Raw genomic sequence first — 25258 nt, 5'->3', positions numbered from 1 at the left:
CTTTTCTTTTCTGGAGCCTTAAAAACACTCAATACTAGTTATAACAAAATCTTCATAAAGTAATCGGCGTCACACATAAACCAATTAACCAAAACTATTACAATAACCAATATATCCAATAACCAATATATCCAATAACCAATATATCCAACATATCCAACATATCCAACATATCCAACATATCCAACATATCCAACATATCTAACTTTTCAGCGACAATGTTTACTAACAGCAACGAGGAATCTGGGTATTGATAATATCCTGCACCTATCAACATCATATTTGATATCATAAGCATTAGAACTGCTTCGGGCACATACCAAGCTTGGGTATTGGTCTGCATGTTAACATCTAACACAAATGATAACTGGATAAGCGTCATTGACTCTATCGATAGGAAAACTTTTTGCAAGTATCTAAACAAGCTGAATTAATGTTGATTGAGCCTGTGTGAAATAGCCCCCACATCTGTTAGATCACTTAACTCTTCTCATAATCTTCAAATACGATTAGAATAACTAACTACACTAGAAATAACAAGTACAAAAACATCAGATACAATACAGACTCCCTCGAGCCCATAAAAACATTTTCCAATCTAGATCGTCTCTAGATCGATCTCTTTGCCGCTCATATCGGTCACTTTTCCAAAGTATTCCAGCTTGACAAGTCCATCCTTGTCTCCCGGACACAGAATCACCCCATTTCCACTTCGATAAAACACCAGGTCGCTCTTCTTCACCTTCTCAATATCCAATGATATTATCACGTTGCAATTTTTCCTCATCCCGCTGATAATCGATGCGCGTCTCTTCTTCCGCACACCCGCCCTATCCTGGCTCTCCAAAGCCTTTCCATTTTCTTTACATGGCGTTTCTCTGGCCCGCTTTCCGGTATTCATGTATCTCGGCATACCTTCTGCAAAATGAATGTGATTTCTGGACATTCTGCTCAGACCTCCACTCTCTTTTATGCTCTTGAGCTTATTGTAGTATGTGCCGTGAATTATTTGCTCTGGATACTCGTTCTTCTTGATCTCCGTCATCCCATATGAGTCGGTCACCGATGCTATCGAATGACCCTGTAGTGCACATATCATGTAGTGACATCCTTGCACATAAGTGTGTACCTCGCACTCCTTACACTCATTGTCATAATCGATTCCATCATCCTGCACCTGGACAATCTTAAACCGCTTCTTGTCGTTGATGTTCACCGCCTGAAAAATGTCTTCCGGGGTGGCCTTCATAGATTTGAAATACCGGTGGTTCAACACATCGCACAATGACAAAAATCCCCTTTTGTCCATATTCATGTGCTCCCGGCCGGCCTGATGTCGGAGGAGCTTCGATAATGCCCTCGAGAGGATGTCAAGGCGGTGCATCCCTGTTGGTTCGTGATAAACCTGGCGGGGCTTTGAAGGATGTGCTGAACTTGTTGCAAGAGACATTTTTAAAAGGTAAAAAAAAAAAAAGAAGGCGATCTGAAGGACTAAGATGAATAATTTATCAATCAAGCCAGACCAAAGGTGCTTTCAGTCAGCCGAGTTGTCCCCCTTGCGGAAAAAGTGCACGAGAATGTAATAAATACTATCGACAATAGTAGAAATTTGACTAATTGACTAGATTAGATTATTTCACAACTTGCTGTTCATGTGAAGGCTATGACTGTTTTCGAATATCCGCAAATTGTGAAAACTGCAGCTTATATATAGCTGGCAGCAAACAACGGAACAAAAGGGCAACAAAAGTAAACAAAAAAGGAAATGGTTTAGAAATGGGACCTGTGACGATTCCGGGATTTCAACAAATATTTATCTTATCGAGACGAAAAACAGAAAAAAACAAAAAAAAAATAAAGTGAAAGAAAAAAAATTTACCTCAATACCAAGTGGTTTGTTTAATTAACCAGCGTTTACGTAATTAACGCATGCTATAAATATAACGGGGCTAATGTAGTTCTATTCTATGCGAAAGGTTCAAAAATAATGTGCAGGTGCTGGGAGGCGAATGAAAGTTAGCAAACGTGGGGGCAAGTGGTGCAAGGATGCTTAAAAGCTTATTTGTTTACTCGTCGATCGATCTTCATCCGTTTTTTTATTTACTTAATTGTGTATCTATTATTTTGATTAATCCATTTTATTTTTCCCTTCGTTTATTTATCAATATCGTTTTTGTTTTATTTTCTTTATTTTATTTTTTTATCCCGGCTTGCTACGGGCGATGAACCCCTTAGTCCGGAACACGAAAAGTAAAAATTTTCGAATTCTGTCGGCGAAATGTAACCAACGGAGTTGCAACCACCATCAGGTATGAAAAAAAGGGCCACAGTAGACTTAAAGGGAATGTGGGGAAGGAAGAAACAGGATAGCAATTGTAGAGCAAAGAAATGAATATGATGAAAAGGAAAAGCTGAGGTGTTATTAAGGGTCAAGATAAAGTATTTAGGGATTATTTTTGTAAAGTAGTTAGCGCCAGTAGCTTAAAAGAAAGACTGAGCCCGAAATCTTTTTAAAATATAAGACTTCAAAAAATACTTCAAAAGTACTGAACGAATAATCAAAAAGTACTTTATTGCAGAATAAATACAAGACATACAGCACAACTATTCTAAGTAAGAGCATATACTCGTATCAGGAACCATTAAGCGGGTGCTCCGGGACAAGTCAGATGGAAGACAAAAATAATTGAGAATCATAAAACAGTAATTTGAGAGGTATAGATCGGAGAGGATGGAATTAGAGAAGTCCGGTACACGGAGACAAATTAAACGAGAATGGGCTATCAGTTTGGTCGATCGGGAGGAAGGATCCCCGAACAGAATGCCGAAACCTGGGAGCACGCTGATATCGCGGTGAAAAAAAAAAAAAATTTCGTGGATATAATGCTAGCGATAATATGTTGAACGTATAAATATGGTGAGACATAATAGCACGAGAGATTCTAAAAATGTGAAAGAACAATCGAGTAAAGGAAACGAAGGGATTACTGGAGTAAGTAAGATGGAAACAGATAAGTAGTAAACAAAGGGTGTTTCTGACATGATTACAGGATGGGGAGAATAAGAACTTAGGTGGACACTAGGGAAAAGACAAGGGAAAGAGAAGGAAAGGAAAGGAAGAAAATGAAAGGAAGGAAAGGAAGGAGAGAAAGTATAAACAAGATTTGAATAGATGTAGATTGAAAAGTTAAACTTTAATTTATTTCAAGTAAAAGGTAGAAAAACATGTTGAGCGAGCTGGTCCGGGCTTACAGCATGACTCAAAAAAGGAGCAAAAGAATAAAAAAGTAGGGAGATTTCGATGAGAACCGCACTTCTCCGATAGAAGCAAAACCCCGACAATGGAGTAAAGGCAACAATAAGAGAAGTCAGAAGATGCATAAAATTATAACGCTTGAGAGAAAAATCACAAGAGAACAAACAGGTATCTGATTAAACGGCACCGGCGAAAAATTTCGGAGTCTCACTCATCGCACTCGCCTGGGCGGAACAGACCAATTTGGGATCTTGCCTGAGGCAGGTGGTTCCGGTTTTCTACGGCGAGCCGGTGAATTTCTGGCCTGGCTTTCATGTTTTCTAGAGGTTGGCAATAAGCAGGGGGCAGGTATAAATTGGGGAGGAATTCCAAGATTTGGAAATGCAGTGGTTTGTAGTTATTCTTTAGTGTTTTTGTGTTGGTGGATTTGTTTGATTATTTAGTATTTGGTTACTTTACATTTGAGTGCTTTTGGTTACTTTACATTTGATTCCTTTGAGTACCTATTCATTTCTTTTTGATTTCTTTTTGAGTACTTCAGAGTGCATTGGTCACCGAATCAAAGCATGACATATGATACAGAGGAGCACATTCCGCAGCAGACGAGGTTGACGGCCACAGGCCCGATCGAGTGCGATGTGTCCGGGTTCAACTTGTTGAACTCTTCGCTTTTCAACAAAGGGTCGGCGTTCACATTGGAAGAAAGAGCAGCATTTGACCTCACGGGGCTTCTCCCACCGGTTGTGAACACGTTGAAGGAGCAGGCAGAGAGAGCTTACAAGCAGCTCCATTTCTTCAAGACGGGACTGGCCAAGAGTGACTTCTGCACGTCGATGCGTGTGCAGAACAAGGTGTTGTACTACAAGTTGGTGCGGGACCACATCAAAGAGCTTCTCCCCATTGTGTACACGCCGACGGAGGGCGATGCGATCATCGCGTACTCGTCGCGGTTCCGGAAACCCGAGGGCTGCTTTTTGGATATCAACGACCCGGACGGAATCCAGGATCGGTTGCATCCATTCGGCAAGGATAAGGACATCGACTACATAGTGATCTCGGACAGTGAGGGCATCCTCGGGATCGGGGACCAGGGAGTGGGCGGAGTGAGGATCTGTGTGGCCAAGGCCTCATTGATGACCCTTTGTGGTGGGTTGCACCCGGGAAGAGTGCTCTCGGCAGTGTTGGACGTGGGCACAAACAACAAGAAGCTTCTGAAAGACGAGTTGTACATGGGCAACCGGTTTCCCAGGGTGCGTGGCGAAGCGTACGATGCGTTTGTGGAGAAAGTGATGACCACTCTGCACAACATGTATCCTCACGCGGTGATTCACTTTGAGGACTTTGGTGTGACCACTGCCCGCCCCGTTTTGGAGAGGTACAAGAAGAGATACGCGTGCTTCAACGACGACATCCAGGGTACAGGTGCCGTGGCCATGGCGTCGATGACTGCAGCTTTGCAAGTCACAAACCGGAAACTCGCAGATGTCCAAGTTGTGATCTTCGGGGCCGGTTCCGCGGGACTCGGGATCGCCGACCAGATCGTCAACCACATGGTTTCGCACGGAGCAGACCGGGACGAGGCCCGGACCCACATCCACTGCGTGGATCGCCACGGGCTCATTCTCGACGACATGGGCCCGGTTTCCTCCGATGCCCAGATGCTCTACGCGGACCGGGCCGCCGACTGGCACGGCGTCGACGCGACGAACTTGGTCGAAATCGTCGCCAAAATCCACCCAACCGTTTTGATTGGCTGCTCCACCCAGGCCGGTGCCTTCACCGAGAATGTCATAAAGACCATGTACAAGTACAACCGCCGGCCAATCATATTCCCGCTTTCCAACCCCACCAGGCTCTGCGAGGTCCACCCTAAGGATGCCCTCGAGTGGACCGACTACAATGCACTAATTGCCACTGGGTCGCCTTTCCCACCGGTCAATGGTCACGTGATATCAGAGAACAACAACTGCGTCGCCTTTCCAGGAATCGGCTTGGGTGCCGTCTTGGCCCGTGTCAGGAGTATTTCCGACAAGATGATCTCTGCTGCAGTTGACGAGTTGGCTGCTCTTTCTCCGGCAGTCCGCGATCACATGGGAGGCTTGCTTCCGGACTTGGAGACGATCGACGAGACGTCTGCAAGGATCGCCACTGCTGTCATCATCCAGGCTTTGAAGGAGGGACTAGTGACCGTTGAAAAAGAGGATTCTCCTAGCGGCGGAAAGGTCCGGGTGCCTCGTGACTTCAACAAGTGTCTTGCCTGGGTCAAGTCCCAGATGTGGAGGCCCCAGTACCGGCCTTTGGTCAAGGTCGAGCATGTTAATGCCATCCACACTCACCAGTACTGATTATGCTTTTCTACTGTCTCTAATATTGCTTAATTCGTCGCTTTTAACTGTCCTGGCTGTAGCTTCCAGCCAGAATGTGTAATGTGATACTAGTATGAGAGATGATTGTTTGGCTTTTCTGTGAAAATCCAATACAATACTAATGTAATACTTTAGTTCGTTTAGCTGACGCCCATTAGTTATGAAGTTTGCGTTATAACTAGTATTGAGTAGTATAAAAGTAAAATGAACAGAATAAAAAGAGAAATGCACATATTTAAATACCTTTAATCCTTATGAGCGAGGTCTCATAAATAAGCCAGGGCAGCTTATGCAGACGCGACTGTCGACGCATCTATTTCACTACTATTGCACTTTCCAGCCACTGTTTGCTTTTCTGTGAAAATGCAATGCCCTCTTAATCTGCTTTGAGAAGGATTTGAAAGTATTCTAATATTTTAAAGAGAAGTAATACTAATGCATGTTTCAATAGCTTAATCCTGAAAATGCAGGCTGCTCCATTAACTATTATCATAAACCCATACCTCTTACTTTAATACCTCCATTCAAATCAAGGCGGTGCAGCACCCGCGGTTCCCTGAATCCACCGCCTGATTTCGCGCTACACTATATTTATCTGCGTATCTAACTGATCTCCACCGTATCTTAGATTTATTTACTTCTCACTTTTCCTTTTCCTTTCTTTCCTTTTCTTTCCTTTCTTTCTCTTTTTTACACTCCTCAATACTATGACTCTCCAATCGCCACTCATTAACCTTCCATACTTCATTCTCCCGAACCAACTTGTGTATCTGCCAGGTGTCACATACCAAACAGGACTATCAAAGTCGGATTCCATACAGATTGCCACACATTTCAACGATAAGCTCAATGATATCGACGAACCACTTGCAAAGCAACTTAGAGCACTTTCAACAGATACTTCCGATCAACTGCGTGTTAAACTACAAGAGACTTCAATCTCACTTCTGCCAGGCAATGCATTGATCATTGCTTGTATTCCATACATTGAGAGTACGCCAAATAAAACAATTCCTGCCACAATCAGCAGGATCACAAGTATACGTGTACACAAACATCAATGCATCATTAGCTTTAATGCTCTGTTTCGGGCACATGCAAAACTTGGAAATACCAGACCTCCAAAAACTGCCCCAAGACACGGAGAGTGTACTTTTTCGATTAATGTGGATGATATTGCACCAAAGAAAGTTACAAAAGGCAGTACTGAATCTTTGAATCTGATCACAGCCCGGGCATTGAGCACAATTAAGTCCGTTTACAGCTTCAACAGACGATATGCCGAGTTTAGGAAAGAGCAAAAGGAGCAAAAACTTGACGAGGAGCTTCAGCGGATTCTTCTGCAGCTCACACCTCTTGCTTCATTAATGAACGCAGAACTTTCTGGAAAAGAAACCGGCGGCCAGTTGCAGAAACTTTACGAGTTGTATGGGCAAGCAAGGATGGAAAAGGATGCTACAGAACGGTTGAGAATAATTAGCCAATTAAACGATGTATTTGTTGCCGTCTTCCCGTTCTCGTTTCGACAAAGAATTTCCTATTTGGGTGAGTTCGACCACAACAGGAGGCTTGAAATGTTTCGCTCGTACCTTGAGTTTGCATCATTTGTCTTGGACAAGCAGCTCGATATGAAGTATGTTGCCGAACAGTGGGCAGGCATGAAAGATCGGCTCAGTGCGGACGACTTCAAAATGCGTGAAATGCAATTTGTCACGTTTCATTTGCAATCATTGAAGCAGCTAATACGACTCTATGAGAGAGGAAGTGAGAGAAAAGAAAATGCATTTGGATCGGTGCCAGACCCGCAGTCGGAGAAATTGAAAGGCTTTATTGCACATCTTGATGGTTTGAGGATGTCACCAGACGGCAAGAGATTGATTAGAGCCGATTATAGCTGCATGAAGCACATGCCAAAGAGTGGATCAGAGTACCAGGTCCTGAGAACATACATGGATGTGATCATGGATATTCCGTGGCAGAAATTGCACAAGTCGGGAAAATCACAGAGTATCAATTTGCATGCAGCCATGCAACAACTTGATAACGACCATTACGGCATGCAACGTGCAAAAGAGAGAATTATAGAGTATCTTGCTGTTTTGAAGATGCACAACAGAGTTACAGATAAGAGGAATATGATACATGCTAAGGAAAAGGCTGGAGCAAAGGGCCGTAAGGCGGAGAGTTTGAAGAATTCGGAGAATAGAAATAAAAGCAATTCAAGCAATTTAAGCAATTCAAGCAATCTAAAGAATACAAAGAATACAAAGAATACAACCACTTCGGTAATTTCGATCAGAAATGCGGACGCCCTAGGCTTAATGGATGAAGATAATGACACAGGCATCGAAATCGAGAATCAAGGTTCCTTTAATGCTCCAATTCTCCTCCTAACAGGCCCTCCAGGTGTTGGCAAGACATCATTGGCCAAATCGGTTGCAAAAGCACTCGGAAGAAAGTTTCAAAGAGTTTCGTTAGGCGGACTGGACGACTTTGCCGATTTAAAGGGCCACCGTAGAACTTACGTTGGTGCTATTCCAGGACTGATAATCCAGGCTTTGAGAAGAGCACAGTCGTACAATCCAGTGATTCTATTGGATGAAATCGATAAGGTGGGCGGTGCAGCCAGAAACGGTAACCCTGAGGCTGCATTATTAGAGATATTGGATCCAGAGCAGAACAAGAACTTCCAGGATCACTATGTTGGTTTTCCTGTGGATTTGTCGCAGGTTGTCTTTATCTGTACGGCAAACAACGCATGGAACATCAGTACACCATTACGGGACAGAATGGAGATGATCGAGCTTAGTGGATACAGCTATCTAGAGAAAGTCGAAATATGCAAGAGATACTTGATTCCGAGACAGATGCAAAGAAACTGTTTGCCACCCGGTTCGCTCCATTTGGATGATGATACTATTTTGAAAATTGCCACCGAGTACACGAATGAGCCCGGGATCCGGTCACTGGAAAAAAGAATAGCATCTATTTGTCGGATCAAGGCAATTGAGCACGAGCAGGCCACCGAATCGGAGCCATCTACGTATTCAGCAACTGTCAAAGTTGACGATCTTCCAAAGTACATTGGTGCTGGCAGAACGAGCGCGAGAGATATGCATAGAAAGAACTTTAACACAATTCAGGAGCAATACGGGGTTGCAAACGGCCTTTCTTACAACAGTGACGGGTCGGGCTCGTTACTAAGCTTTGAAATGGTCGGCCTTCCGGGTGAAAAATCGTTGATTTGCACGGGAAATCTAGGAGACGTTCTTTTGGAAAGTGCCCAGATTGCAGATGTGCTTGTTGGATACTTGCTCAACAGGCGGATGCTTGTTTCCGCAAGCGATTCTTTCAACATTGAGGCGGCTTTGGACAGGTACAGAAGCACGGAAGTGCATCTTCACGTTCCGGAAGGTGCGATTTCCAAAGATGGACCTTCTGCAGGCATCACCATTACAACATGTCTTCTTTCGTTAATTCTCCGCAAGCCAATTCCGGCCGATGTTGCAATGACGGGCGAAATTACCCTAACAGGCAACGTTCTTCCGATTGGCGGGCTAAAGGAGAAGCTTTTGGGAGCACATCTAAGTGGCTGTATATCAAAAGTGATCGTCCCGAGACTTAACCGCAGAGATATTATTGAAAGCTACACTTCGGATATGAAAGATAGAAAGGTATCGCACGAAAAGCTACGGGATCTAATCCTGACTGAAGAGAAGTTGATATCGGGAAACAAGCAGACCAAGGCAGTTTTTGGAGAGCCAGAAAAACGCATTAGGGACGAGCTCGGAATTCAGATTGTGTACGTGGATGATTTTTCGGACGTTATCGAACAAGTGTGGCAGGGAGCCATACGAGTGAAACAGGCGGTGCAGCGAGAAAGAACCAGCCGTCTATAAATCTTCACTGTTGAAAAAATATACAAAATGCCAAAAAAAAGTGGAGACGGGACAACACCGGCAAGTAAGTATAAAATGAAAAGGATAAAAAAAAAGAACTAGTAAAAAGCAGAAAGTAGAAGCGAATGCACCCCATCCAGGACTATTTGGCGTATCTGGCAGTCCAGTCACGTGCAGTCTCTATTGCATGTGCGTGGTTGTTCTTCCACTCCTCGGCAACCTCATTTGCAAGTGGATCGTCTGGATTTGGAGAGCTTAACAATGCCTGGATGGATAGTAAAATAGTTCTAATTTGTAAAGCTGGCGACCAGTTGTTTTTCAAGACATCAAGGCATATTCTTCCCAAACGGTCGATGTTCGGGTGGTATATTTTTGTAAGAAAACGGACCTTTGGGGCCACCATGGGGTATTCATCCGGAAGAAACAATTCCAACTTGAACTTGCCGTTTTCGTAAGGGGAGCCTTCTGGTCCCGTTATGACCACATCAAAGTATCTTAGATTGTCGGAATGTGGCACAGCCGTGATCCCGGCAACAGGATCTGTTGTCAATCGTTCAGTTTCCTTGGGCAAAGGTGTGTTAGTAGGAGTAAAGATGGTGTTGACATAAGGTGAGAAAACATACTCTTATGATACGCTTGGGTAAAGACATGGCAGACAGTGGCAGATAAATATGTACAGCTTTGTATGAATATATGCTGTGGATATGGAACGGATTATATGAAGATTGGTTTGTTCTGTGAGTGGAATGATTAGATAGCGGGGAAGGTTGAGCAAGTGGAGGCGAAGGTAAGGAAGAGGTAGAGGGGAAAAAGAACAATTGAGAAAAAAATAAATAATTCAAAATTAAATTAGATCGAGAAGTGATAAACGTAAAAAATACGAGATACATAGACAGCAGAAATATTTACCTGATTCTTCCTTATATTAGCAATTGCATTATTATGCCAGAAATTGCACCATTATATCAGCAATTGCACACATATACTGACACTTCCAAGCGAGGTAGCTCAAATACAGGAAATGCCATCTCACAAAACAGCCGGTGCCCGATTCAACATCCTTGCCTTTGGACTAATAGGTGGGTTTGCGGTTGGCCTATACCTGCTTAAAGACTACCAACTCATCAAGAAATCGCCACCAAACCCGGAGAATTTCGACGAGAATGGAAATTGGAAGCCTAAGAGTTTTATAAAGGTGCGAGTGAGTGATAGTATTGCTCCGATAGAGCTGAAACCGGATGTGAAGGAGAGAATGCTTAAGGAACGGCAGGTGAAGAAAGATGAGGAGCAGTCCTCGAAGTAAGTAATGAATGGCAACGTGATTTGAACATGATTGAGATGCAGAGTTGATTTGGAATGATGCTGAACAAGGATAAGATCTGAATGCATGGGTAGATACAATTGGTATATGAAGCAAAGATCGAACCAAGAGACTGAGAGTAGTAGAGGGATTAGGCATACTGTACATGGATTAAGAGCATACCATACATAGCATACATAGGTATTAAAGAGTTCTTGTAGATATTAAAGAGTCCCTATAGACATTAGGAGCATACTGTATAGATATTAAAGAGCATACTGCATGGATACTGCAGATATTAAAGAACATACTATATATATATTAAAGAGTCCCTATACATATCTTCATCGAGTAATCCCTACACATACATAATAAGTATGCTGTGATTTTAGTTATACATAGACATTTAAGCACATCGATAAGTAGAAAAGCAAAAGAAGCAAAAAAAGCATCAGAAGCCCATATTCTCAAACAACTGGCTGGCAGAGAACTGGCCTGCCATTGGACCTTGCGGAGAGGCCGATTGCTGATGTTGAAGTTGTTGCTGCTGCTGCATGGAGATGTTGGCATTCATGGGAGAATTCAGAGGCGAGTTGATGGGGGATTGCTGCATCAGGGATGACGCAGGCGACTGAACGTTGGAGTTTTGACCATTGTTGGCGACCGGGGACTGCATTGCCAAGCCGGGAATGCTGCCGACCGATGCTGCAGAGCTGCTTTGCTGGCTGAGCGGCTGCAAGTCCATCAACAGGCCGTTTGCTGCAGCCTGGATGGCATTGTTCTTGGCTGCAAACTGCTGCACCTGCTGCGCCTGCCTTCTCTGCATCATCTGCTGTCTTCTTTGCTGCTGCTGAACAATGAACTGCTGCCTCTGCTGCGGGGTCATGCTCTGCAGCTTTGCCTGAAGCAGCCTTGCCCGTTGCTGCTGCTGCCTCTGCAACTTGGCGATGAGCTCCTGCTCGGTCATTCCGTTGGCTCTGGCGATAGCGATGAGTTTCTGGTGCTTTAATTGTTTTCTTCTGAGGATGAGTTGCTGCTGCTGGGAGAGTTGTTGAGGCAGTTGAGATAATTGTTGTTGTTGTTGTTGTTGTTGTTGTTGTTGTTGTTGTTGTTGCTGCTGTTGCCCCTGGCTGTTCAGCGAGCTCTGAGGCCGAATGGAGCCCTGGACAGACATAGGATGCCGGTTAAAGCCAGCAGCCCCCGCATGGGCCATGTTTGCAATCAACGAAGCCGGGCTTTGTGTTTGGGAGACCCCATTAGCGACGGAATTCACCGGGCCTGGGCTCCTGGAGACCCCCGGTAGGGCGTTGGCAGTTACTGGGGAAGACGCACCGGGTGTCCCGAGGAGGTTGCTGGATTGACCGGGGTGGGATAGTTGTTGAGATAGTTGTTGAGACAGATGTTGAGACAGTTGCTGCTTGGATAGTTGTTGAGACAATTGCTGTTTAGATAATTGCTGAGACAGTTGTTGAGACAATTGCTTCGACAATTGCTTCGATTGCTGCTTCGACAACTGCCTTTGCAGCACCTCCTGCTGCAACTTCCGCCTCTGCTGCAGCTCCCCCGCGGGCTTCTGGGGTCGCTGCCTCTGCACACGCACCGGGTGCACGTAGTCCGCCGGGCGGTCCACGTCCAAAATTGCCGCCCGGCCCTGGATCACCCCGGGGGCTGCCCCGTGCCCTCCGAGGGCTGTCGCGAACATCTCGCGCATCCTCAAAAATCCCGTCCGCATTCTGGCCGGCATCAAAACTTTTCTCTCCAGGGGCCAGGCCGCGGATCGCGAAACGCCCTGCAGAACCTCCCGGGTCTCCTCCTCGTCATCCAACGGCACGCTGCCCCCGTGGATCATATCATCCTTCGCCTGCTGGGCTGCTGCTGCTGCCGCCCCCATTTTCGCCTGGTTTTTCCGCTGGTACGCCGCCAAAAGTTCGTCGTACGGCCTCGACCGGCCCGGCACCGCACGCTTAGCCCCCATAGAGTGCGTTTTGCACGTCAACGACCGGGCACAAAATCCCCCATTGGGGAGGGGCACCCCGCACTGCGTCTCCACGTCCACCGGGCCCTTGCTCCGCGAATTTTTGCTCCGCCGGGTTTTTCTTGGTTTTTTCGCCTTTCGCGGGTGCGTGTGGTGGGCCCCTCTCCGTTTGCCCGTCTCCCCGGTGGCCCCCGGTGTACCCGATGCAGACAACGGCGTGGGTGAGGACGACTTACCGGGGCCTGCCCTCCGCCCGGTCCGGCGGCCGTTCTTCCTTGGCCCCTCGTGTGTATTTTCTTGTTTCTTGCCTTCACTCTTTTCACTCTTATCCTCCTTCCCCTCATATATCCCATCCAATACAATCACATCGTCGTTTCTCGCCTCGCCACCATCCACACCTCCCACCTTCTTCTGCTCCTCCTCCCGCCTCCTGCTCCGCTCCTGGCACTGAACAATGTGGTCCGCCATAGAAGACTCCAAGATCGGATTGTCGCAAATGTTGCATATCCGATACGAAACGGGCTTCTCGAGCGGATCCCTCGAGTTGAGAGGGTTCTGTGGGTCACGTGGCTTCTGCCGCAGTGTTTCCAGAAAGTTTCCCAAGTCCTTCCAGTGGCTCAGTCCCTCAAACTCCGGCGAATCCACCACATCCTTAAAATCTTCATCTGACTGCTTTACGTCTTTGTATGAAGACACTTTGCTGATCACCTTGTCCGAATCCGTGCCAAACACCGCCAGCTTCAGCTCTGGCGCCAATTCTAGCCTGTTTTTGCTTTGCTCAACCGATGATGACATACCTGCTTCTGATTCTGTGCTGTACTCTTTGCTGCAAACTGAATCCACAATTTGTAGTACCACACCGGAAAACGCCTATATGATATCAAATATCCACAGTTCAATGTCCACAGTGCAATCCACGATGCAATATCCACTATTTATTATGGGCTATGTGATATAATCTATCTAATATAGCCTATTTAAGGCAGTCTGCGATATAGTCTATGTGAAATAAGTACCTGAGATCTATTTATGCAACACCTATGCTTAACGCAGTGAAAACGCAGCTGCACTTTCCTTACTATGCTATTGAAAAAAGCCCGCTTTTCCAACCGATTCACAATAATCGAAAATAACTCTTATTTTACCAATACCTGTCAGACGATAAGATAAACCTTGTTCGGGATTGATTTTTTTTTCACGTCAACATTTCGTAGCGTGAATCTTATTGGAATTACAAATATGGGGCAGAAAAAAATAAAACCGACAAAGATTCCAAGTCAGCAATCACGTCGATCGACCGGTCGCTACACGGCTAACATTTTCAAAAAAAAAAAAAAAAAAAAAAAACTTAGATCTATATTGAGTACCGTTCTTAACAAAACCAAGAAAAAAAAAACTGTAAGCTTATAAGAAGGAAAATCAAAACATAACATGAATAACTAGTAAATTGAGACAATCAAAAATAAGTGGCAGAAGTATGCGCCAAACAAAAAAAAAAATATTAAGTCAGGGAAGGAAAAAGTGGTTGCTTCCATCTATTAACCAATAACGTCATCATTCCTCGCAGCAGAACCAGAATCTAAAATATTTCCCAACCGCATCAACCGTTGATGAATCTCCAGCTTCAGCTGTGTCCGTAGCCTTGCCACATCATAGGATAGGAGGTTGAACTTTTTTGGTGCTGCAACCGCATAGTTAACGTATACCTTCAAGAAGTTCACCAAATTGGTGATAACTTGAAGATTCTCGTCTCCCAGGCCACCCTCCGACTCATCTTTGAACAAGTTGTCGGCCTCCTTCTCAACTATTACAAGAAGAACTTGCAGAGCGGCAGTGAATGGCAGGAGATCAAGAACCTCAAGATCGCCATGATTGGCGAAATCAGACGGAGTTCTAAGAAATTTCACGAGATACCTGGCACTCTCGTAGTCGGAGTTGTAGTAGAAGTGCATAATCCAGGAGCAGGCAAGCGACAATCTGTATGAAAAGCACGATACAACATGCATTATGGCAGAAGGATGCTGGTGTGATTCAATTTCCTCAACTATAACGTCCATAGATTGGGGCTTGAACTTATCGACCTCAAACAATGAGTTCACTCTGTCGAAAGTCTCACTGTTCTCCAAGTGTCGTTTGCAAGAGCTAAAAATCGCGTAAAGCGATCTCTGCAGCTTGCTCTTGTCCTTAGGATCAAGAATCTGCTGGTAAACACTACAGTAAAGCCTCACGGGTGACCCTGCCGGCATAATGGCCTCGCTTTTATCAATCTTGGAGAATATCCGGTGGACTACTTCGGCCATAATCGTCTCTTTGAAGGCCTTGTAAGACAGATCATCTTCCACAGGCTTTGCATAAGATGCTTCCCTACGCCGAACTTTGCTGAATACAGCCTCGTTACCGGGAAGAATATCACCGCCAAACAACGATAAAGCCTGAATATACTCTATTAGCGAGGCCCGAAGAATATCGGTGGCCCGGATAAAGCACACGTACTCAACCAAGTACCAGGACTCCTCCATTTTGAAGCTCCTGGTAAGGATGCGATCAAAAAGAACATTGCTAGCCACAAAACCAGGATCCTTCTCTATAAGCTTGACCATCTGGCACATCGACGCGGATCGCTCACCTCTTATTGCCTTGGTTGCCTCAAGCTCCTTGAACAAAGCACATATCCTCTGTGGGATAGACAACATCGCGTTCAAGAACTGACTCCGGAGTCTTCTTTCGAATACACGAGCAATTACTAGACTGTTGAACTGGAAGCGATAACTTTCATCCGTGCGGTAGGCCCCGCTTGTCACTATGGAGAGAGACTCAACATAGAAGAACATCAACACAGCCAAGGGGATCTGGCCCTTCTTGGTGAAAAGATCGTGGCATAGCATGTTGAACTGATATAGATGCTGTGGATTCGTGCCGTCCTTGATCAAGAATCCACAGTTCACCGCCCAGTACTTGACGAGAAGAGTGGTGAAAGCGAAGCCGGACGATCGTCTCACCAAGCCTCGGATTCTCGTCTGCACGAATCCAGGAACATGGCTGGTTTCGAGTGATGGCGGATAGAGGCAGGCCTCAATGAAATTAAAGCACACAGAAAGAACCGGCTGGACAAGCATGAATAATCCAAGAAAGAAAAGTGTGAACTGGCACAACGTCTTGAACGAGGAGACTGTTTCTGGGATGTCCAACCACACTGATGAGATCCCCATAGGCCTAATATCCTGCGTGTGTGATGGAATGCTTTCCTCCGAGCTGGCCATGAGCTGCGACCCCATAATTGCGGCAACTCCACCAACCAGCATCTGGCCTCTCATCATGTGAGACTCAGACGCATTGTTGGCCAAGTTAGGCTCTTCTATTGGCTGCCCAACGGTATCAGTTTCGTGCTTCTGATCGTAGTAGAAGTTTTGCTGCTGGGAATTTGCATGCTCTGGGTTCTGCTGAAACGTCTGTCCAGGTTGGGGTTCAGAAGATGTGTACGGATGCTGTGAAGATGGTTGATGTTGGAAATTGTACTGGGGAGGTTGGTCTTGGGAGTAGCCCGGCATTTTATTTTTTGGTATGTAGTTGGGGGTTTGGTCTTTTTGGACATAATGCATTTGATCTTTCTGTATGTACGGAGTTTGATTATGACCATATTGAGTAGTTTGATCTTGTCCATGTGGAGTAGTTTGATCTTGCCCATACTGAGGAGCTTGCTTTTGCACGTACTGAGAACCTTGATCTTGCACATACTGAGCAGTTGAACTGTTCGGTACATATTGTGCGAATTTTTGGCCCTTCTGAACATACTGAGGAACACCCTCCCCCTTCTGCACATAAGAATATTGGTTAGCCAGAGGCTGCCCACCTGCATACTGGGTATCATATGCAACTGTTGCCCCAGGAACAGAGGCAGAAACTCCTCCGTAGTACCCATAGGCAGCTTGAGGCTGTGCCTGCTGCTGCAACCCCCGGAATGAAGAAGTTTTTGCCGGCGGCTGGCCGGAAACAGGCCCGAGTTTTTTACCATCATGAGAATAGCTGATGAATTTAGGAAGCGGCTTCAACTGCTGGTGCATTTCCTGCACAGCCGGAGGCAACGACAGTCCATACTGTTGTATAACCCCATGAAGTGCACTCACTTCCCGCATTAATGCCTCGTTTTTCGTCCGGAGATGATAAATGTACTCGGTGGCTTTGGACAAGATGCTGGCTTTATTCAGCCTGGTTGCCGGAGTCAAACCGTCCAACTTCGATAAGTCGATCTGGCCGTTGCCAGCTGATGTTGAAAGCGGCTTTAAAGTGGGAACTGCATTTCTGAGCTCTGCAATTCTCATGTTTATGTTTGTCCGGTACTTCTTCTCCACCACATTATGCGAAAACCGGTCTCTTTTCGGCTTCTTAACACCGGACCCAGTGTAAGACCCGCTCCGTGCACCAACAGAGGACGTATCGCTATTACTGGAGGGCCCTTCCGAAATGGCTGCACTGCCTGAAGATGCACCACCTGCCCTCCTCCCCCTAAGTAATTTCGGAGGTACCCGCTTGGAGCTGGAAGAGGAAGCACTGTTTGAATTCGAGATCGGAACATTGTTGATTTTCGGATCGTCAGCGGACAAAGCAGCCCGGCGGCTAGGCGGAGAAACGGTCGGACTGTTGAAAGACGATGTACCCGAGAATGTCCGCCGCGGGAAAATCCCCGGGTCAAACAACGTCTTCCCAGAAGTGCTTGGCGACAAAAGATCATCAAGTTGGTCCGGCTCCTCTTTTATGATTGGTGTAAGGGAGCCAGAAACTCCTGAGGAGGACGAATTCGAGTTCTCCGTGATATGTGGCGCATTCATAACCGTGGAAACATCCGCATTTCCGGTTGCTACAGCAATAGTGCAGGCGTTGGAGTTGAGCCACTCATCGTACGGAAAATCCTCGTCTGCAAAACCTGAGGGGTACACTTTTAACTGACGATCCATACCGTCGGCATTTCCGGCCCCAGAATCCGCCTGGTGCTGATCGACGACCGGGGTTAAACAATTTGCCTCTGCGGCATTTGCCCCATTAAAAGCTTGCTGGTTGACAAAGTGCGATTGCACAGATGAAGACGCTGAATTTTCAGACTCCTTCAGAATGGTTCCGTTTGCATTTTCCTCGTGAAAATCACTACTTGCAACGTGCAGTCCATGCGAATCACTCGTGTGCCTGTCGTGGTCTTGACTGTTATGGCTGAAACCGGTATTAGAATTCATCGAAGGATCATACTCCTGTTGTGATGTGCACTTATAACCTTGGCGATTACTCTTGAGCGACTGTGGTTAAAGTAGGCGATTTCTGGTATAAGGCAAGAGTGAACTGTTTCGCTCTCTGAATATATAAGTTGTGGATGGACAGATTGTGCCTTTTGGATATGAACTGTTACATAAGTTGGAAGAAGGCTTGTGAAGGACAGTCTACATACACCTATTAAAAAGTAAAAATAAAATAAAATAAAATAAAATACAATATAATAAAAAAATAAAATACAATACAATAAAAAATAAATTAAAATAAATTAAAAAAATAAAATAAATTAAGATGATGAATTAGAATAATTGGAATAGAACAAAAAATAAACTGGGCCTGAATAATGTCTAACATAGAGCATATCCGAAGGAAGTGTGGATGAATCCATCAAGTTGACCGGTTTGGGAAATGAGAATAGCATAAGAATAACATAAGGAACAATACCAAAAGTATTACGCCAAAATTAATTACTAGATCTCCGTGATGGCACAATGCCTAATGTGTAGAAAAAACTTTTTCTTCATTTATTTTCTCCCGCTGTTGCGTCATTCACCTTCTATCAAGGACTTCTCTAAACTGCAAATACAAGAAAATACGGCTGACACAAGGTTGGAGCCGGATGTGCATATAAGGGGGTGCCTTATTGGAAAATATGCCAAACCAGTCAACAGATATGCCTTTACGTGCAAATACGCCCGGTATACCTGAACAGGGGTATTTTTTCCTGGAGTTCACCCGGAGATATGAGAATTCTTTTTTTCCATACTGGAAACAAGTGATCGGCTAAATCTCTTTGCCTGCATTACCCACGGATCTTTGCAAAGGACAACTATTTAAATAGCCAAGCCGACGAGGTTACATACATTAATTCACAAAAAACTGCATATTGATCTTTTTGCTTGGCAAATATATATGCTCTCTTCCATTCGAATATTGTTCTTTCTGCTCTTAACAATATGACATGCTTCAAACTTCACTGTTATTGTGCCAGCATAATAATATGCATTTGGTGACATGCATTTTGTGACCAAATCAGCTTTGGGAGCAGGCAATTTTTCTTCCGTCCATCTCCATCGTCTTCAATTTTCATTTATCTATTTTTATTTATTTATTTATTTTTCTTTCATTATTTATTTTTCCTTCCCTTTCATCTAGTTCGGCATTACCAAATAAAAAGAAAAAGAGGAAGTAAATTTATCTCGTCTTTGAGCGTCGATCGACGATTTACGTTTGCCCTGGGAGGTTGTTCACCGTTTATTTGATTTCCGCTTTATTCTCGAAAGTTCTAGCTCAGGTCCATTTCATCGAGGATTATGTACGGTAAAAGAGGATTTACTAATTGTCAATTTGGCGATGAAATTTAGCGGTTCGTATCTTCATTGAGTTATAGAATCACAGCCAGAAAATGACAGCCTATCTTCTAATGCCTGAAATATTCTAGGCGGAAAGAAAGAGAAGGAAACTCAAAAAAAAAAAAAAAAAAAGGAAAATGAGCTAGTAGTTGTGGACGGCTTAATTAAGCAAGACAACCTTCCTCTTTCTCGTCAATGAATGAATACATTCTCAGACAAATTTTTTTTTCTCTCTCCTAAAATATTTATAAAAAAGTACCGATCAAATTTTTAATTTTCCTCTTGCTTTCCCTCTTTTTTATACGGTAAACCTCTTTACTTTCGCACAAACACATTTGCAAAAAGTTATAGATTACCAGAATACAAATCTTTATAAAAAACTTCTAATCTTTTCTGATTAATATTATCAATTACTTTGATTAATAATACTTCATAAGCGCATCATATCAGTTCGCATTCATATAATATAAACATAGTTTGAGAGAAGCCAAAAACAATGTCGTTAAAAAGAATCAACAAGGAACTCAGCGATTTGGGAAGAGATCCACCTTCACAATGTTCTGCTGGACCAGTCGGAGATGATCTGTATCACTGGCAAGCATCAATCATGGGACCACCAGATTCTCCATATGCCGGGGGTGTGTTTTTCTTAACCATTCACTTCCCAACAGACTACCCATTCAAGCCACCTAAGATTCAGTTCCAGACCAAGATCTATCATCCAAATATCAACTCCAACGGAAATATTTGCTTGGATATATTAAAGGATCAGTGGTCTCCTGCTTTGACAATTTCTAAGGTTCTACTTTCTATCTGTTCATTGTTAACTGATGCAAATCCAGATGATCCATTGGTTCCTGAAATTGCACATGTTTACAAGACTGATAGAAAACAGTATGAGGCCACGGCACGTGAATGGACGAAGAAGTTTGCTATTTAGATTTATTGAATAGGATCTAGGCATTACGATTAGCTATTATCACTGAATATATACAGCTTCATCACTTGTGGAATAAAGATAATCTCCCTTATTCTAAAACCTTTTTCAAGGCTTTTTGTTGTTGTTGTAGCTTGTACTTTGAGTTGTCAAAGATGGTACTTGTAACTCCGGTGTATGTTGATGTAGGCTATATTTACTTAATACATTTTACGCCTGAAGACCTTGTGTCTACTTTATAATAGGTAAGGCAACACTTGATTGATAACCGTTATCTGCCATCAATTAAAGGTCAATCGGGCTATTTAAGATATGAAATATTCTGTTGCAAATCAAGCGAGAAGCAGAGATAAAAAAAAAAGGAAAAAAAAGATAAACTCGCGAAAATATTCATCGCTGACGATTGTTCTTATAACCGGTTTAAAGCAGCAATGAACAAGACTCTAATAGTTGAAAATACACGTACGGAGACTATCAAAATGCTCAGATGACGTTGCTTCTGATCTTCTTGTGGCAAATGAGTATGACTATTATTCAGTAGGATTATTATTCCATGCTTTCATTGAGTTGTAATTTCATCGATGCATAATAAATACATCCTTAAATCAGCAATGAATATTTTTGCTATTTAGCTTATGATGTAGTTTCAGCAATGGCATGCTATAGCCTTAGATTCAGGAAAAATATACTTGTAGTATTGTATACATAAACTTATCATATGTCTTATCTGTATATCAATGGTACTCTTATCAACATGTCCTTATCTATTGTTCAGGTTGAAGCAAATTACATAGTCATCCTTGAGATGATTTCGTCAGGTGCATGTTGTGCCTCCGGCAGTACCCGTCAATATCCGCAAATTTTTATATTTATTTTTTTTTCGTCTCACTTGTACTTTCCAGTACTTAGAATAGATTCACAACCATCAAATTATCACAACATTCAAGGAACAAAGTGCTCGACTTACTTGAGTAATTTCAGATCTGATATCACAGTTGTTACAAACATTGAATTGTCGAAATTGTGTCGTTTATTTTTGTCCGGGACACTATTCAAAGAAAATTAGAGTGAATCCAGCGTGACCTCCTACTGGTAACCTTTTCTAGCTGAAACAATTACTTTGTTCAGGAGCATTATTGGTGAGAAACCACGAGAAAGCATATTTAGTTGTTTTTTTGACGAAGTGCAGGCCGCAAATTTCTGATTTTGTAGTTTAAAGAGTTGAACGCTTTACAAATATGGAAATAAGTGGTAGCAGCGTCTCACCTGCCTCTTCGATTGAATCACCATCAGGCACAGGTGAACAGAATAAAAAGACAAAATTTAGGCGGAATTACATGGCATGTCTTAACTGCCGAATACGGAAAGTAAAGTGCGATTTGGGTGATGTTAACAGTCCACATGGACCACCATGTGCCAGATGTAAGCGGGAGAGGAAAGAATGCATTTTTGTTGAGCGCAAAAGAGGTGGCTCACATGCAAAGGCAGCATTAAAAAGGAGGAAACTGCTTGATAGCGTTGGAAAACACCCAGATCTCGCTCTTAGTGGAAAAGACAGACTCCCTAACTCTGTAAATGCTCTTAATGGTACTTCTCAGTTGTCTAGAGATGCATTTTCTGTTGGCTCTACTGCAAACACGTATGCCCCAAGTTTGGCGCAGATACCGGCATCTGGTTATGGCTCCTCACGTAGTCAAGTTCAGCAGCAGCAGGTTCCCTTTTCGGGGTTTTCGGCTGGTAATAAGATGCCATTTCTAGGTAGTACTGCTACTCATACACTTCCTTCTGAATCTTTACCTGTGTCATCTCAACTTCCGGCAATGCTGCCACCTCCAAACTCAGTTGCCGGTGCACCTTTTACCACAAATAGTGTATCATATCACCCAATTGCCAATTCCATGCCACAGTTGAACGTTGGCAGTACTATGAAATCGCATTCCACTGCTTCTGTTACTGGAGCTGATATATCCACTGGTAGAATAAACACGTATAGAAAAGCAGAAGTGTCTAATGCGAAACTCCAATCCAAACTACTCAGAAATGATGTCAACGATGATTCATTCAAGCAGAGCCCAACCCTTTCTACTGAAGATCACGCTCAAAATTCAAATCACCCACGAAATAATGTACGTGAAAGAATTTACTCTGATCAGCCGTTGACAAACAATGCCACGATGGTTTTCTTGGCACATATTGCAGGAAAAATCGCCAAAGCTGATAAGAGAGACAGGATCGATGGGAAAGAGAAGGTTGAAGAACTTGAGGCTGCAATACCTACTTCAGTGGAAGCCAAACGGAAGTCCATGTTGAGATCTAGGGAAAACAGCTTGACTAGAAAGGTCAACAGTACATACAATAGTATGTCTAGTTTATCCAGAGAGAGCTCCTATCAAGATATTCCATCCTCCAATTCTTCGTCCAGCAATTTGTCAAAGGAGGCTTTTGGCCATGCAAGCGATTTGTTTCCAAGCATTCGCAAAGACAGATTCGAGATGCCTCCAATTAAATCAACGCTATCAATGCGTCTAAGTCCTACTGCGAAGCTTTCTGATATTGAATACATAGGTTCTGATGGCATTATGACAGAGATCGAGGCCAGAAGACTTATTAAACTCTTTTTCACGACGATGCATCCGTTTTTCCCCTATATTCCAGATGAACTCCACAATCCAGATATTCTTCCAGCATATCCAATGCTGTTATGTGCCATTTTAACGGTTGCAGCAAGATACCATCCACTTCCGTTTGAAAATGAACCCTTCAACGGGAAGTCAGAGCAATCAAAAAAGAGCCAAATAGAATGTGACAAAAAGATTTCAGATGATCACGAAGATGACAAAAATGTTCGCCACTTGAAGGTACACGAACAATTATGGATATATTGTCAACGCCTGTTTAGTATGACGGTTTGGGGTGAAAGTAGTAGCAGATCAATTGGTACATTGCTGTCGTTTTTACTATTTACAGAATGGAACCCAAGAGCTATTCATTTTAGATGGAATGATTATGCAAACTCTGCTGATGATGAATCTGGTCAACAGGAACAATATGCCGGCTTAAGTGCGATGAAAAGATCGGAGTTGATGTCTTTCATGCTTATTGGAACTGCAAATAGATTAAGCTTTCTTTTACCGGATCATCCACTTACATTTATGGCTACACACGTTGCAGAGACACATGCAGCCATTGGATTGAATAAAAGATCGATGCTGGCTCAGACACTGGCCGAAGTTGATGTGAATTCTCCAAAATGGGGGTTCACCCAAATACAGAAAGGTACTTTAGAGTTGCTACAGTTCTTTTCTCTTTGCTACGAGACATTATATGGACAACATCCCAAGTTTGGTCATCTCAACAAGTATCAGAACCTTGCCATTTTGGATATTCTCTCGCCCATTTTGGAAAATTGGTATCAAAAGTACCACCGTCTTCTGAAGCCATCAAACCCACATTCAGTTAATTTTGACCATCAGGCCTCAAAACCTCAGGATCGAATCAACTGGCTTTCGCTTTCAGAGAAAACACGGCATGATCTCTCGAGCATGATTGAGCGAGAATCATTAATATTAGATTATTACTACACGAAGTTGTATCTATACTCTTTGGCATTAAGCGGCGATACTTCTGTGAGTGCTAATTTGGTTAACTCTAAGAAAGGAAGAAGTTTGCGATTGGATGAATTGGTGAGATACTCTAGATATGTTGAATTGGCTTATAAGGCTGCAAAAGAGGTCCTGGCTGTTACCCAAAGAGTTCATAGACTCAAATTACTTAAATTTATGCCAGTTCGATGGGTTACCAGAATTATTAAGGCTGTGTCTTTTATAGTGAAATGTTACCTTACGCTGACAACCGATACAACATCTTCTAAAAAGTCAAAGGGAACTTTGGGCTTTGATCAATCTGATGAGTTGAAAGTTGGAGGTGAGCAATCCGCAATATTGCAGATGTCTGTTATTCCTGTTGAAGAGATTGTCAGTCTGCTCCAGAAAACTGCCATTTGTCTCAGAGATGCTGCTCCAGATGAACTTCATCTCAGTACTAGATATTCGACCATTCTAATGTATCTATGCTCGCAATTCAAGTCCAGAATGAGAGACCATCGCGAAAAATTGGTTGTCGATTACGAGTCCAGAATTCGAGATAAAGAAATGCGGGAAGCAGGAAAGATGTCTGAAAAAGGGCAAAATTCCAACAATGAAAGGTTAGATTTATCACAGAATAGTTCACAACAGACTACTGGGTTTGATTTATCAGCAAAAAGGACCAACTTTGTTTCTGATGATAGGCCATACAATATTGCAACAGAGAGCGCTTCCTACACAGGAAACTCCTTTTCACAACCTTCACAACATCAATGTGGTAGTATATCAACGCAAGGTTCATCCATAGGTGGGCCAAATTCCGAAAGTGCTGTTAGCGCCAACGGTAATTCTAATTTTTCCTCAGACCAACAGTTATTCGACGATTACTTTTCTAACACAAACCCATCGGAAACCTTGTTCACATGGTTTGCATCCAACAACAGTCCGGGATTAGATTTCGTTGATCAGTTTACTAAAGAAATGGAGATGGAATTCATCAATAAAGGTGGTAAGAATCTTCAAAAGCAACCAGGAAGAAAGCTCCAAGATGATAACTCTACTACGCACACTGAATTTCCAATGGAGGGATCGTCTGAAACGACGAAATAAAAAAAGTATTTATGTCTTTTGCTTTAATGAGATATGGTATGTTAAAGTTCGGTGGATTGGCTTGCTTTAAGGAGATATGCTATATTAAATTTGTAATATGGTCGTAGGTTCAAGAACAGTTCAGATATCCTGATAAAGTAGCTAATGCCAAAGTTTCTTACATGGGACTGTACACATGATGCACTTGACGGCATACACACATTACACTTAGAATATGCAT

At 43.4% G+C, this 25258-nt stretch overlaps 9 protein-coding genes across 9 annotated transcripts; 5 read left to right on the top strand and 4 right to left on the bottom strand.

The window, feature by feature from the left end:
- Positions 1–598: 598 nt before the first annotated feature.
- BRETT_000592 (uncharacterized protein) lies at positions 599–1450 on the bottom strand (the record flags this gene model as incomplete). The annotated part of the gene is made up of 1 exon (XM_041279157.1): positions 599–1450. The coding sequence occupies one exon, from the start codon at positions 1448–1450 to the stop codon at positions 599–601; it is 852 nt and encodes a 283-aa protein (XP_041137371.1).
- Positions 1451–3822: 2372 nt separating this feature from the next.
- On the top strand, positions 3823–5601 carry MAE1 (NAD-dependent malic enzyme, mitochondrial; the record flags this gene model as incomplete). The annotated part of the gene is made up of 1 exon (XM_041279156.1): positions 3823–5601. The coding sequence occupies one exon, from the start codon at positions 3823–3825 to the stop codon at positions 5599–5601; it is 1779 nt and encodes a 592-aa protein (XP_041137370.1).
- A 728-nt stretch (positions 5602–6329) lies between these two features.
- Positions 6330–9521, top strand: BRETT_000590 (uncharacterized protein; the record flags this gene model as incomplete). Its single annotated transcript, XM_041279155.1, has 1 exon — positions 6330–9521. The coding sequence occupies one exon, from the start codon at positions 6330–6332 to the stop codon at positions 9519–9521; it is 3192 nt and encodes a 1063-aa protein (XP_041137369.1).
- A 142-nt stretch (positions 9522–9663) lies between these two features.
- Positions 9664–10171, bottom strand: UBC13 (Ubiquitin-conjugating enzyme 13; the record flags this gene model as incomplete). Its single annotated transcript, XM_041279154.1, has 2 exons — positions 9664–10083; positions 10145–10171. 2 exons carry the CDS (start codon positions 10169–10171, stop codon positions 9664–9666), a joined length of 447 nt encoding a protein of 148 aa, XP_041137368.1.
- Positions 10172–10542: 371 nt separating this feature from the next.
- On the top strand, positions 10543–10824 carry BRETT_000588 (uncharacterized protein; the record flags this gene model as incomplete). The annotated part of the gene is made up of 1 exon (XM_041279153.1): positions 10543–10824. One exon carries the CDS (start codon positions 10543–10545, stop codon positions 10822–10824), a length of 282 nt encoding a protein of 93 aa, XP_041137367.1.
- A 448-nt stretch (positions 10825–11272) lies between these two features.
- On the bottom strand, positions 11273–13591 carry BRETT_000587 (uncharacterized protein; the record flags this gene model as incomplete). Its single annotated transcript, XM_041279152.1, has 1 exon — positions 11273–13591. The coding sequence occupies one exon, from the start codon at positions 13589–13591 to the stop codon at positions 11273–11275; it is 2319 nt and encodes a 772-aa protein (XP_041137366.1).
- Positions 13592–14334: 743 nt separating this feature from the next.
- Positions 14335–18021, bottom strand: BRETT_000586 (uncharacterized protein; the record flags this gene model as incomplete). The annotated part of the gene is made up of 1 exon (XM_041279151.1): positions 14335–18021. One exon carries the CDS (start codon positions 18019–18021, stop codon positions 14335–14337), a length of 3687 nt encoding a protein of 1228 aa, XP_041137365.1.
- A 1882-nt stretch (positions 18022–19903) lies between these two features.
- UBC4 (Ubiquitin-conjugating enzyme E2 4) lies at positions 19904–20347 on the top strand (the record flags this gene model as incomplete). Its single annotated transcript, XM_041279150.1, has 1 exon — positions 19904–20347. The coding sequence occupies one exon, from the start codon at positions 19904–19906 to the stop codon at positions 20345–20347; it is 444 nt and encodes a 147-aa protein (XP_041137364.1).
- Positions 20348–21582: 1235 nt separating this feature from the next.
- Positions 21583–25038, top strand: BRETT_000584 (uncharacterized protein; the record flags this gene model as incomplete). Its single annotated transcript, XM_041279149.1, has 1 exon — positions 21583–25038. The coding sequence occupies one exon, from the start codon at positions 21583–21585 to the stop codon at positions 25036–25038; it is 3456 nt and encodes a 1151-aa protein (XP_041137363.1).
- Positions 25039–25258: the final 220 nt, after the last annotated feature.

This window comes from Brettanomyces bruxellensis, chromosome 8, assembly GCF_011074885.1.
Source record: "Brettanomyces bruxellensis chromosome 8, complete sequence".
Classification (NCBI taxonomy): Eukaryota; Fungi; Ascomycota; class Pichiomycetes; order Pichiales; family Pichiaceae; genus Brettanomyces; species Brettanomyces bruxellensis.
This window is presented reverse-complemented; position numbering and strand designations above follow the sequence as displayed.